The sequence below is a fragment of the Carcharodon carcharias genome, chromosome 6 (genome assembly GCF_017639515.1).
Source record: "Carcharodon carcharias isolate sCarCar2 chromosome 6, sCarCar2.pri, whole genome shotgun sequence".
NCBI lineage: Eukaryota > Metazoa > Chordata > Chondrichthyes > Lamniformes > Lamnidae > Carcharodon > Carcharodon carcharias.
In genome coordinates, this window is record NC_054472.1 from 108,831,843 (window position 1) to 108,846,672 (window position 14,830).

Sequence of the window (14,830 nt, forward strand, 5' to 3'; positions counted from 1 at the left end):
ACTGTGGCTACAAGAGCCGGAATCCTGCAGTGAATAACTCATCTTCTGACTCCCCAAAGCCTGTCCACCATGTACAAGGCACCAGTCAGAAGTGTGATGAAATACTCTCCACTCGCCTGGATGAGTGCAGCTCCATTGACACTCAAGAAGCTTGACACCATCCAGGACAAATCAGCCTGCTTGATTGGCACCACATTCACAAACATTCACTCCATCCACCACCAAAGCACAGTGGCAGCAACGTGTACCATCTAAGATGCACTGCAGGAATTCACCAAGGTTCCAAACCCATGACCAGTACCATGTAGAAGGAGAAGGGCAGCAGACATATGGGAAAACCACCACCTGGAAAGAACCCTCCAAGCCACTCACCATCCTGACTTGGAAAGATATTGCCATTCCTTCACTGTTGCTAGGTCAAAATCCTGGAACACCCTCCTTAACAGCACTGGGGGTGTACCTACACCACATGGATTGCAGCAGTTCAAGAAATCAGCTCACCACCACCTTCTCAAGGGCATTTAGGGATGGGCAATAAATAATAGTCTAGCCATCAACACCCACACCCCATGAATGTATTAGAAAAACAGCTTTTTTTAAGATATTTCAAGGTTATTCTTTTGGCACAAACAAGATAATTTAGGTATGGCATGGTGGTGCAGTGGTTAGCCCAGCTGCAGGAACCTGTGTTTGATCCTGACCTTGGGTGTCTCTCTGTGTGGAGTTTACACGTTCTCCCTGTGTCTGTGTGGGTTTGTTACTGGGTACTCAGGTTTCGTCCCACCATCCAAACGTGTGCTGGCTAGATGGATTGGCTACGGTAAATCATCCCCTAGTGTGTGCCTGGTGATGGACTGGCATCCCATCCTGGTGTGCCTTGCCTAATGCCCATTTCTTGTTGGGATAGGCTCCAACTCCCTGGTACCCTGAATTAGGTGAAGCTGTTTTGGAAAACTGAGTGAGAGTAAATAAACAACCAGAATCAACTCAAGTAACCATATTCCAATTCACACCATTTAACATTCAAAACTGCCCATATTATATGAATGAATCCTATATCTGAAATTAAAGTTTCCTCCATATCTTTACATAACTAGAATGTCAGTGTGGCCACCAATGAAATTCTAGTCTTCACATGTTAACAAGTTAGTTAACCTTAATACTCCCAATTTAATTCAAATAACACTAATTAATTACAACAGATCATAATAGCACACACTCTAAGAAAAGATAAATTATGTAGTTTTCCTGTTCCTCTTCTTCTTTCTCTGTCTTTAAGTGCAATTGGTTAAGGAGATTGACTATTAGTAATATCTTCCACCAAAATCCCAGATGCTGTGTTGACCTCTCCATCGCATTATCGGAATTCCAGCAATTTGTGGGTGCAAAAGGATTCTGTACAGAAAGGTAAAGGAATAAACCTGACAAGCGGGCACACCACAAGGAGGTCTGCTCAAGAAAATTCCATGCCATTATTGGAAATAATCCTGATATCAAAAGTTACAGTTTTGCTTTTTTATCAAAATTTAATATTAGAACTGTTTCTGCGAACATTCAGGATGGAAATTCTGGATGTAGTTGGCTTTAATGTCCTAATTGCAATGTTTGGCTATTTAGTGTTACTGAGGGCTGTGTTTCTGAAACCTCTCTTATCTATCACCATCTTAAATATACAAAAACTTAGAGGCAATTTTTGCTGAATGTTGAGTGCTAAATAAGTAAAGAGGTGGCCAAGATGGAGTCTTCAGTTGAAACTTCGGTTTAGTCCATGCTTTGTGCAAGCAGCACCTTGGTGAATAAGATAAAGCTAACACCAGAAATAGCCACCCAGAGTCTTGCTAAATAGCTGATTCCTACATAAAATGCCTGCTGGTGCTCATCAATGATTTGGCATTTTGTGGACTACTGCTTCAACTATCCCCTTTCCTTGCAGCTATTTTGTAGTAAATAAAGCGCTGGTGTTGATTTCAAGTTGCAGCTAATGAGTTACATATTTTAAGGGATAACCACCATTTCATGGTCATTGCTGCTAGTGTGGTGAACAGCTCTCCTGAAATATATTGGGAAATTTTCTCAAACACTTTGTCAAGACTTCACTGACAATTAAGCAATATTTATTCCACAAATTCTCTGGGTTCTTACCATAATAGCATGAGTGCTGTGTTACTCTATCTTGTCGGAATCAACAGGAGAAAAGGATTGCTTGATCATGAACAACTTGCTTTGGGTCCCACTTGGTTTGGACAAGGAATAGGAACACGAAATGAGGCCAGGCAGAGAGCACAAGCTGCTGCACGAGAGAGGGCCAGGTGGGAGAGAAGTGTGAGTTATATCCATATACCCTGCAGATATAGAGCATTTCTCCTTCTCTGGACCACCTCCACCAAAAACATACAGTGTCACATCCAAGAAACTGTACACCATCTCTTTCAGTCCCTGAGCCATCCTGAAACTTGCCACAATGTTCCATACAGAGCAATTCATGACTTCAGTGGAAGTGGGTGCTAGGAGTCCACATATGCTGCTTCATGAAATTGCACAGGAGTGCTATATCAAGTTTTCGGTTATCACCTCCAGGCAAGTTGAAATTATGATAATCAGCATTTAGGGCCAAAATTGCGAGCTAAATCGAAACTTTCAAGCAGGCTGTCTTATCAGCAGATTACTCACTTACTGCCTGTTATCACCTGTTGTTCAAAATACCACCCTCACTCCCCATGCCCCTTTGTCTATTGAAGAATACACAAACTTAGATTTGCTGCTTTTTGGATTTACTGACAGGTCTATTTTACCCATTCTTTCTTTACAGATTTTCTTTCTGAGACTTGGAGTTAGCCATTGCCCACAACAGTAGAACAGGACGGGATTTTCCAGCCCCGCCCACGGCCGGAAATGTCCAGTCCTGCTGATAGTCAATTTTGACTTTTGGCTGAGCCGCCGAGTCTCCAGCGGCAGGTCCCATCATGATGGGGCTGGAAAATCCTGGGCACAGTCTCACCCTGATCTTGCCACTCAAGCCCCTGACCTTTTGCATGCTCAGATCAACTTTGGGGACAGTATGGCATTACTATAGGTTTATTTCTCAATGTCATCATGGAAGAAGATCAGCAATAGCTGAGCATGGAAAGGAATTGAATAAGACAGTGTGGCAGGATATACTGGTTCAGCAGGCACTGCCCTCCACAGCACATTTATAGGCAGCACAGGTCCTTTGAGGACCTCTCAGAGGAACTCAGATGGTTTGATTGTCCAAGGCTGCCACTATACATCTTTGTGACCATCTTCACAAAAGTTCTGCATTCTCACAGAATTGCTCTGCCTGTGATCACTTTCCTGAATGGTTCTAGCACTGGATCTTCTCAAGCAGCTACAGGCGACCTGTGCAACATCAGCCTGAGAGCAGTAAGAGCTTCCTTTGGTAGGTTGCAGACATGGTCTTCAACAGAGCATCCAGACTTCATTAACATTGGCATCACACTCAGGTTACGGAGGGAGGGAACCAGAGCACATTCCTGGATTCCCAGATGCAGAGTAACACATGTGTACACATGAAGCCTTGAAGGTACCAGCAGAAAAGCCACTAACTTACAAAAACCCTGTGAAGCAAACCAGAAATCCTGCATACGAATGCCAGGCATGTAGGCAACTGCCACGACAGGAACCACTGAGAGCTGCCAACAGGCAGTAAACTTTTTGTGGGGTAATGAAGAGTATTCTTGCTCTTAGCTCCACAAAAATTAGAGCCTCACGTCTTTTGGAAGAATTTGTGGGAAACCTGCAGTTGTCCCTTTAAGAACTGCTAGTTATGTCATTCTATATCCAATACCATTGGTGTAAACTTATTCAACACACCTTTCACCCATTGGCACCTGAAATTTGCTTCAGGATCTGACAGCCATCATTCAACTAAAACTTAAATAGAAAAATCAGTCTCCTGTCTGTTCAGGTGGGAACACTGGCTGCCAATTTCAAGGCCAGCATGAAAATTGAGTCAATTAGGTAATGGCCATTAGTATTGTTTATTAAAATCTCCTTTGCCTATTGGTCCAGTTTTTAAACATGAACAGAGCAGGATGCAGATGAAAATTACTTCCATATATCCTTTATTACAGTTTTATCTACTTTATAGGCTGCAATGTCAAATGCATGCCAAGGATCCTACTTTATTTTTAACTTTTTTTACTCCATGTGCCCACAAAATCTTTTTCGTAGAAAATTACAACATCCTAAAAATTTGTAAACCCACAAAGGAGTTCCCCATTCAAGTAAAAATCACTTCCTTAGCCCAACTTTAACTTTCATTGGTTAAAATGCAACTATTTATATTGGTGTACGAACAGTTCTGCAAAGTCGGCAATTGTATTGACTCATTCACATCTACACTATGGCAGTCCTATGCTGTTGCTGTTTCAGCTATCCTGAAAATTCTAATTCCATCATAGAGGATGAGAGAAGCGTAAAAACGGAAGGGTTGACAAGCCAGGCCACAAAGAAATGCTCTGGAATTGCAGTGTCCACTCATGAAGCTAGGCCACTACATGTCCCAGCAAGGGACACTGTTGAACAGAGTGCACAAAACACACATTGCATTTCTGCAAAGCCAGACATCGACAGGGGAGAAAAAGGAATGTGCGAGAGTGAAGTTCCACGTTCCTCAGAGATCTATATAGTAGAGTTTGATTACATGGCCAGGACCCATGAGGAGCTGAGCGTGAGAAAAGGAGAGCATCTGGAAATCCTCAGCAAAGAAGGGGATTGGTGGCTTGCTCAGAAATTTTGGGAAGGATCATACAAACATGAAAAATGCTGCTCTGGCTTTGTGCCTGTCGAAATACTAGCAAAAGAGAAGAGCTTGGAGGGAGAACCGTGAGTATTAGCTGCATGAAAAAAGATGGCCAGAGTTTAGAGTTGGGGGGGGTGGTGGGGTGGTGGGTGGTCGTGTGATCAGGAGGAAGGATGCAGATGGAGATCTCGCTTTCTTCCCACCTCCTTCCAATTACATCCGGGGTAGGAAGACATTTGGGTGGCCTTCCCTCCCAGATGCCAATTGCAACTCTTAAAGGCCATATAAGGCCCTTAGCCTAGCACCACTGGTATTCAACCAATAGCAGGCGAAGGACTTACATCCACTTAGCAGGCCCTGCCAGGTTTGCCAGTGGCCTACTATCCTTCATTTATGGGCACTTTGTGCTTGATCAAGGGGCCTGGCATGGGAAGAGGGTCCCACAGGAAGCCACCTGTCCCCCACCCTTGCTTCCCACCCCCTTGCTGGTGACTCCTTCTGCATGACCCCCAGGCCCACTTACACTCACCCATATCTAGGAATCCATTGCCAATCCCCCTGCAGGCCCCACTGTAGTACCAGCAGTGACCCCCACTCATGGAGGCACTGCTGGTACTACAGAGATACTAGCTTCTGATTGGTCAGCAACTCTCAGAGGCAGGATTTCCAATCAACAGGGGACTTAATTGAAGACCCCCATTGCCCACATTAAATCCCAACTGATATCTCATCTGCTGGATTTCAACTATGAATTGGGAGCAATTAGGTACAAGAATAAAAGGTTTGATCTAGCATTGTTAGCCCTTTACACCTTTTCCTAGGATTTCTGCCAAAGTTATGGTAGGAGATCAGGAAAATCCCTGTGGAAAATCTATTACAAAGTGTTCTTTCATCTCATGGTCATTGTGGGCCTTGCAGTTTGCTGAATTTATAAAAGTTTGCTCTTGAGATTAGGATTATTCTGACAATGCCCCAGTCATTGCCCATAGGCTCCATTCATTGCTGGGGGGACACTTTTCTTGGCTTTTGGGGCCATGTTTTCACTGCAGCAGCCTTGGGCTGCAAACATTGAGAACTGTGTACACGGCTGCAGTTTAAATTTGGCTCCCGGCATGAAGAAGCAGCAAGGTGATGGTGTGTTGGACAAATCAGGCCCCAGCTGCCAGCAATATGGCATGTTTCCTGTGACTGCATAATTTGAGGCGGGAGGGGGATGATAAGGCTTGTAAATCTGCCATTGTGGCCAGCAGGTAAAATGTAATTTTTCATGCCCCTTACTGCACTTAGTGCAGATCTGGGATGATTCCACCCAAAGTTCGTGAGGATTTAAAATGAGACTGGAAGATTCACCTCGCTTGAACTAAAGGGAGAATCTCCAGGAAAACCATCACCAGAAAAGACAGTTCTAGGTTCAAAAGTTTCCAGAGTGGGAAAGGAAAAGAATGGAATTAAACCCTAAGGAGCTAAGAATCACTTTGGACTGGTTTTGGAAGAATTGAATATCTACTTAACAGACAGTGTAAAGCCTAACCATGGAGTGGGAGATTTTCGGTCATTTTAAATGTTAAAAGGGGAACGTTCTGTAGTTGAAAGTATAAGTTGGCTATGAAAATGGTGTTCAGTCAATGTTGCCTTTAGTTTATTTGTTGCGGTAAAAGTTGTAAAAGGAGAAATCTATTCATGTGATACTTTCGGCTGGACACTGGGAATTCAAATTTCTTTTTAAAAATGACCTTTCTCTATGGAGATTATAACAGTGTGTCACAGCGCTCACCCACACCCTCCACCAGTGCAGCGACACACACCTCAGTGGAGCCTTGATGTAGAGCAGCCTCAGAATCACAATCTGGTGAGCACAGCACACAATCTGTTCCACAGCAGGTGGAGGCAAGGACATCCTTGGTCTCCGGCATTCAGAGGACTGCTGGAGGCAAGGAATCTGCTGAGTCTGAATCAGATGATGAAACTCTGGACTCAGTCGGTTGCTGGAGATGCAAAGACAATCACTGGAACATCAAGAAGGGGTGTTGGTGCACTCCTCAGGTTGCAAAGGATGATGGAGGAGTCTGTCCCTTGAAATGCACAGTCTTTGACAACACTGGTTCTCAGTCATTCCTGCAGATGACAGGTGCCATTTATAGATCCTGGGTCTAGTGAGGTGCCTACGAATGATGGCTCTTTGTGGATCTTCAGCTGCATGTGCAGCAGGCCCTGCCGCACCTTCATCTTGAGGGAGGTTCTCCTCCCTTTGCCAAGCCAGGCACCTCCACTGCACTCTTCTTCTTGTCCTCTGCTCCCTGTAAGCCATGAGGCATACCGTTAAATCACCAGGCTCCATGATATGACATTCTCCTCCTGTAGGATCAAAGAGAGGGAAACATGGGTTAGCATTTGTGTCGTAAGAACTTCTCTTGGTTAAGTCTGAAGGCCCCTTCACGCATTCTGAACAGTGTTGGCCACCACCACTTGGACTGGCACTCATTGGCTGCCTGAAACCCCACCCACTTCCACCCCACTGCATCTGACCAATAGAGGCAGCTTCGGCCATTGGACTGTATGCTGTGCTCTAAGCTCAGGCACAGGCGTTTCCCTAACCTGCACTGCAACGTTGCACTGTTAGCTTGATTCATGGGGGATACAGGTCCAAACCTTAATAATGACATTGCAATAGATTCTGAGCACCTCCATCAGTGACTGCGCCATGATCATCTTGCGCAAGGGGATTCTCCAAGTTGCCCAGTTGGCCAATCGTTCTGTTGCCCCCTAAAGCGCATATTAATTGGCAGTCTGCACTCAAGGCATGAAAAGTTCTGGAGCATTTGGTGGCACTTTCATGCTATTGTGTTGCTTGAGTGGGCACAAAAGTTCAGAGGCCCGACTCCAAGCATATCAATGGAGCTGCTGCTGAACAGTCTCAGTTGAGGAAGAATGCTCACTTTTGACAATCTTTTCCAAGTGCATGGCCACTTCCCTCACACCCCCACCCCTTCCCCCACCCACCAGGATATGTTCTTGTGTACCCCCTTCAGCTTGTGCTTCTTTGCCTCCCCACCACCACCTCCCCACCCCCTTCCAACCTCACTAGCACTGCAGCCCTAGCCCTGGCATCGCACTGAAAGCCAGCCAGGTAAAAATGACTTGCCTGTGGCCCCTCATTGATGATGCTCACAAGGGCTGCGCAAGGTTGTCTGCACTCAACTCCGAGTTTCCCTTGACGTTCAACTCGCTGGGTACATGCTTTTTAAAGACAGTCATGAATAACACCGTTCTGAAGTCACGCAGACATGGGTGGTAAATTTGACTCATAGGGATAATGTTTGACAGCTGGAAATGCAGCCCACTATTGATGGGCGGAATAAAGCAGATGATCACAAACTGGTTTGACGATGGCATGAAACCAACTTTTTGCCTTCTTGCCATATTGACTGACTGTCAGTGAAATTCAAGGATATCTGTTCAGAGAATCTTGTAATTCAATCCTCTCTTGGCTTCCCATCCACCCTTACCCTCTCAAAACCTGTCTCCATGGCAATGTGGATCACATGGAACTTGTATCCAGGTAGAAATACTGTTTAGCTATCCTTTCAGCACCAACTCTATTCTACCTTAAATTAAATGGACATTTAAAAGTTTAATTGGTTTCAAAACCTGACATTCTTAACATCTTCGTGGACTTTGGAGACTAACAGTCTACCCACTGTCAGCACAGGTGATTCTGCTATTGTTGCCAGGTGTTGAACCTGCTTCCCAGTAAAATAACCTGAGCCCTCCTTTAATTTTTAAAAATCATAACTCCCAGGTATGCTATCAGCAGAATTTAGAACAGGGCACATGACACCTTCATTCCTCAATTTTACCCTAAATTAAAACACAGTCCAAAGGCATAACAATTTTATAAAGCTTCACATTTGTAACACCTCCCCCTGAAAAATGAAAAGAGTTTTCAAAACTATTATACAAAATATAACAACTTATAATATTCTACACATTTTAACAACTAACTTATGTGATACAATGCAAGTAATATTCTCCCCCGTGCTGTGACATTTTGCTATTAAACGGTCCATCTTGACAGCATCACATTGTTTAACCTGTATTAACCAAATGCATGTGACAGTTGAGCCCAAGTCCACTTTACATAGATTTTTAAAGTTCTTTCCCTCATAAAAAGTAGAATTTATTTCGCTGCTAGTTCATTACTCATTATAAATTGTCATAAATCTCCTCTGTCATGAGTAAATTTCACAACATTTTCATGCCCTAGGTTAAAAGATGGCACAACCAATTCCACCTGAGTAACTTTGTCTAGAGTGTTACTTGCAGACAATCTCTGTGACTTTCAAATTCCATTAGGTGTAAATTGAGACAAAATCCTCCCTCACAACTCTTTGTTTAATGTGGCTTCAACATGTCCTTTTGCTTTTCTTTAGAAGTAATGTGAACCATGTGGTGCAAACTTTAATTCCATATCTCCATTCCAACTGTAGGTTGTTTTTATTGTCCAGGTCAAAAAAAATCTCAGCCAGCCAAATAATGGATTTGTCTTTCTCCTGTTTAAATGACAGATTACAGTTCGCTTTCGCTGCTTTAAGAGTTTTGTTAAGGTCACATCGATGATCAGGCAAAAAATCCTGATACTGTTTTGTAGCCAGTTCCTGGATATCTTTAAATTCTTTTCCTCAATTAGCACCAATTTTGCTCAACTGTTCTCTCATAAGCGCAATGGAGTCATTTTCCCAAACTTTTAATTCATGCTCCAAAACTTTAATGGGCCGTAACTTCTGAGCTCTGAGGCAGTGTATTGGGAGGAGAGTGGGGGGAGGGACGAGTGGGGGGAGGGGTAACCCAATGATACACTGTGGAACAACCCCCACCTCAGAAGTTCCAAGTAAGGATTGCACGACAATTGCCCAGGAATTTTAAACTTCATTTGGGCAATTGCCCTGCACTGGGAACCATCCAAAAACGCAATTTAAATCACAAACTTTGGATGGTTCCAACTGTCTTACAGCAATAGTTACCCAGAAAAAGTTATAAGATTTAAAACCACTTCTAGTTTTTGGGTACCTATTGTACTGACCTCCCCTGACCGCGCCCCCCCAACCCCCGCACCTCCCCCCCCCAACCCCCCGCCATGGGACATCCCCCCCCTACTCCACTACTCCTTCCGAACACCCATGGGACACCCACACCCGACCCCCGACTACCCTCCTGCCCAGGCCTGACCCAACACCCCCAACCAGGCCAGATCCAACCCCAACCCACCAGTCAGAACTCCCCAACCCCTACCCACCAACAAGATACTCCCCAAGCCCAACCTGAACCAACCCCTGAGCACCTCACCAGGCTTGATATGACTCGACTCCACCTCACCAATGCCCCCTCAGGCCTGACCTGACCCAACTCAACTCACCTGACTCCCCCACTCCAGGCCTGACATGACACCACACCCCTCCCACACAACAGGCTTGACCCGGCCTCCCATTCCCCCATTCACCTTATACACTTACCTCCTCCCTGGTTTATCAAAGTGGCTGGACCTTTAAACCTACCTGCTTCACAGCAGCTAGTGCCGCAAAAAAGAGGACGTGGCTTACTTACCTTTGACTGAGATGCCCTTGACTGTAGGCCGCAGGAATCTGCTGCACTATACAGATCTCATCTGGCCTGAGTCAGAAAGTTGGGTGAGAAAGAAGCAGCTGGATTTCAAGGTAAGTAACCACGAGTGGAGTGGCAATCCGACTCAATGGCCAGTCCACCTGAAGTTACAGGCCAATGTCTCCTTGTAATTCTACAGTATCAACATTAGTTCCAGCAAAGCCATTTTGTTTGAAAGCACTGCCTCTCTTTGTTTTTCCATTATCCTGGAATGTTGCTGTATTTTGGTTTACCACCTGTGGCTGAAGTTCTGCAAGTAGGTTTAATTCAGACAGCTGCAATCCATGTTCCACTGTCTTTGACTCTACATTGTCAGAGTGAAGCTTCAATGTCTTATTAATCTCAGAAGTCTGAGCTTTTAACTCTTTGACATCCCTTGAGTCAAACTATTGTTAACAACAGATTCAGAGACAGGCATATGTTTTCCCAAATCCATTGATCTTGCTGATACATCCTTATCTTTAATAATTTCATATGATTTTGTGGAAATGTTTGCAGGTAGCAGATGGTCTCCCACTAGATCTTTTCCCAAGATAAGGTCAATATTATTATTAGGCAATGTGGAAACCACTCCCACAACAACACAACCTGTTACTAAAGCACAGTTAAAATTCACTACACAATGGAACAGCTAAACAATTTCCAGCAATGCTCTGACTTCAGTAATATACTTTTATTAACTAATTTTCTCAAGAGAAATTCACGTCTTTTGCTAACATTAGGGTTTGAGCTGATCCCGTATCTTTACGAATAACAATCTCTTGATCCCTTTATCTGACAACATTGGAGTTACTTCACCCTCAACATAAGGTTCCCATGATCTTTTTTATGTTCCAATTTATACCCACTGTAATTATAAAACAAAAACAGAATTACCTGGAAAAACTCAGCAGGTCTGGCAGCATTGGCGGAGAAGAAATAGTTGACGTTTCGAGTGTTTCCAGCATCCGCAGTTTTTTGTTTTTATCCCACTGTAATTATCTTAGATAGTATCAGTTTTCTCACAAGCTTCAGTAACTAGTGCAGCATTTTCTGGAGAAACACTACGCCAGGCTTATCCAACCTTTACGCTTGGGGGCCACGTTTCCATTTTTTTTCTCCCTCAAGGGGCTGATGAGCAAATGTTGGAAACTTAAGGCTTGGCACAACATTACACATGAATTTCAAAATAAAGTTGAGGAGTGAAGAAAAGACAACTTGCTGAGCAAAAATAAAGCAATGTCAAAGCAATAAATTGACAATTAAAAAGTGGAATTAATAAAGATAACCATTAGAGTGTGAGAAGGACAGAGTCCATTTGTCGAGCTCACTCCCAATCTCTTGATGCTTACTCATTCACCCTCATCCACTGTGTGAGTGGGTGCGATTGTGTGTTGGTGTGGGGATGAGTGTGAGTGGGAATCCTGAGACTGCAAGTGAGCCAGAAACACACCCACACACACACAGACACAGACACACACTGCCACATTCACCCACTCAATCACTCTCTCTCCACACCCTCTCCCTCTCCCCATCCCAGCCTCTCTCTCAACACCCTCTCCCTCTCCTGGTCCCAGTCTCTCCCTTCACACTATCTCCCCATCCCAGCCTCTCTCTCCACACTCTCTCCCTCTCCCAGTCTCTCTCCTCTCCCTCTCCCACACTTACACTCTCTCTCTCTCCAACACACACACTCTCTGTCTCTCCCTCACTCTCTCTCTCTCTCTCTCTCTCTCCCAAAGCTCAGGTTGGCAAGTCCCTTCACCCTCACCACGGACCCTCCTCCCCGCCCATACCATTGCATCTACCGTCTTCCTGCCTGGCAGCCAGTCTCCATCCCCATCCGGCCTGGCCCGGTGTGGCAGCCCCTCTCTCCCGTCTCTCTCTCTCGCCAGGAGCACACTCACTGACACCAGTGTTTTTACTCCCCCAAACACAGACAGCTTCTTTTCCACATACTCCTCCTCATAGGTGAGCCCATCAGCAGCAAACACAGGAGAGGAGTGGCCTGTGAGAGGAGGAGCAGTTTTTTTAAGAATCTTCGAATCCACTTACCGCCATTTTGAAAACTACCTCCGGGGTCCACATTGGGAGGCTTCGCAGGCCACATCCGGCCTGCATTGGACAAACCTGCACCAGTCAAGCCTACAAACGTCACAATCTTAGCTTTTAACTTTCCATCAATCTGCTTTTACATGCCCCGTCTTATAACAAGAGTAACATATTGGTCCCCTCGAATCATACTTATCTTCAACATGGGTCAGAAACTTCCCAGCTTTGCACTAATTGTGGTAGCGGGTGGGTAAAATAACGGTTTATCCATCGGCTGCAATGGAGGGTTTTCACGCCTTTTCGTCCTAAACCCGCCACATTATTTATGCATTCCCAGGAAACACGCTGTTTCCATGGTGAGTGGGCTCTCATTCACCTGCCCACCATCACCTCGCCGCTTCATCACGCTGGTTGTCATATTTAAAGTCCAGCTGCACGCACACATCTCAGTGCTTCCAGCCCATGACTGCTGCAGGGAAGACGTCCATGAAAAGCAAAAAGACTGCAGCCCCCAAGTTCAGCAACGTGTCACTGGAATGCTTTTGGATGCCGCAAAGTCTCGTCGGGGTGTCTTCTACCCCTGCTCTGGCCGCAGGATGGGAAGCAGCATGATCAATCTTGGGAGGCAGTGGCAGCAGTGGTCAGCGCCAAAAAGCTTCAAAAGAGGACAGCCACCCAGACCCGCAAGAGGATGAATGATCTCTTCCGTTCCGCCAGGGTAAGTCACTCCTCTCATCACTCTCAAATCACACAATGACAAACCCATCACACATCCACAGGGCACTCACTCGTTGCCACTTCAAGGGACATCACCATTCACTCTCTCACACTCACCGTCATTGTCCTCATCCCATTCGTGGGACCACTCACCACCCACACATGACAAGCATACTTATCATCTGGCCTACCAGCGTCCTGCTTACACTCTCTCCATCTCTATTCATGCAGTACAAGTTGGCACACAACAAGAGGGAGAGGTCACAGACTGGTGGAAGAATATCTGAAATCGAGGCCCTCACAGACTTTGAAAACAGAGCCATTCAGCTGGCCGGCGAGGATCTGGGCCAGTCCTGTGCTGACGGTGTGATCAGCGGTGCTCTACCATCTGAGGATCCAGCAGTGCAGCAGCCATCAGACAACCATTCTTTGAGTAACTCCCCTTGCTTCTGCAGGCACATCTGGGAAACAGCCAAGAGAGTCCATTGCCCAGGGCCTCCAATCAAGACCCGAAGAAACCTCTGAAGAGGAATCTGGAGGCACCCTCTTTGAAGCCCTGTCACAGCGCTCACCCACACCCTCCACCAGCAGAGAGACACACAGCTCGGTGGGACCCAGCTTTAGAACAGCCTCGGAATCACAATCTGGTGAGTACATCGCACTGTCTGATCCACAGCAGGCGGCAGGAGGGATTTCCCTGGTGTCTGGCACTCGGAGGCTAGAAATTTGCTGAGTCCGAGTCGGTATGGGGAGGCGATGGCATAGTGGTGTTGTGGAATTGTAGTGGTATTGTCGCTGGACTAGTAAACCAGGGACCAAGGGTAATGCTCTGGGGACCCGAATTTGAATCCCACCATGGCAGATGGTGCAATTTGAATTCAATAAAAATCTGTAGTTAAAAGCCTAATGATGACCATGAAACCATTGTCAATTGTAAAGACCCACTTGGTTCACGAATGTCCTTTAGGGAAATAAATCTGTCGTCCTTACCTGGTCTAGCTTACACATGACTCCAGACCCACAGCAATGTGGTTGACTCTTAAAATGCACTCTGAAGTAGCCTAGGAAGCCACTCGATTGTATCAAACCACTACAAGGTCACAAAAAAAGGATGAAATAGGGGAAACCACCTGGGATCATCCTAGGAACCAGAAGCGAAACGGCAAGCTCATCCCTGTCAACCCTGCAAAGTCCTCCTTACTAACAAATGGGGGCTAGTGCCAAAATTGGGAGAGCTGTCTCACAGACTAGTCAAGCAACAGCCTGACATGGTCATACTTACAGATAATGTCCCAAACTCCACCATCACCATCCCTGGGTATGTCCTGTCCCACCAGCCGACAAACCCAGCAGAAGTGGCGGCACAGTGGCATACAGTCGGGAGGGAGTTGCCCTGGAGTCCTCAACATTGACTCCAGACCCATGAAGTCTAAAGGCATCAGGTCAAACATGGGCAAGGAAGTCTCCTGCTAACTATCATGTACCGCCCTCCCTCAGCTGATAAATCAGTGCTCCTCCATGTTGAACACCACTTGGAGGAAGCATTGATGGTGGCAAGGGCACAGAATGTACTCTGGGGGACTTCGATGTCCACCAGCAAGAGTGGCTCGGTAGCACCACTACTGACCGAGATGGCTAAGT

General features: G+C 45.6%; 1 protein-coding gene across 1 annotated transcript in view; it reads left to right on the forward strand.

The window, feature by feature from the left end:
• LOC121278819 (tyrosine-protein kinase Src42A-like) overlaps positions 1-14,830 on the forward strand; it is a 53,530-nt gene that overhangs the window by 4,486 nt on the left and 34,214 nt on the right. The window contains exons 2-4 of the mRNA XM_041189273.1: positions 1,280-1,407; positions 3,309-3,418; positions 4,443-4,866. Coding sequence (XP_041045207.1) covers positions 1,280-1,407; positions 3,309-3,418; positions 4,443-4,866 — 662 coding nt within the window. The remainder of the gene's footprint in view (positions 1-1,279; positions 1,408-3,308; positions 3,419-4,442; positions 4,867-14,830) is intronic.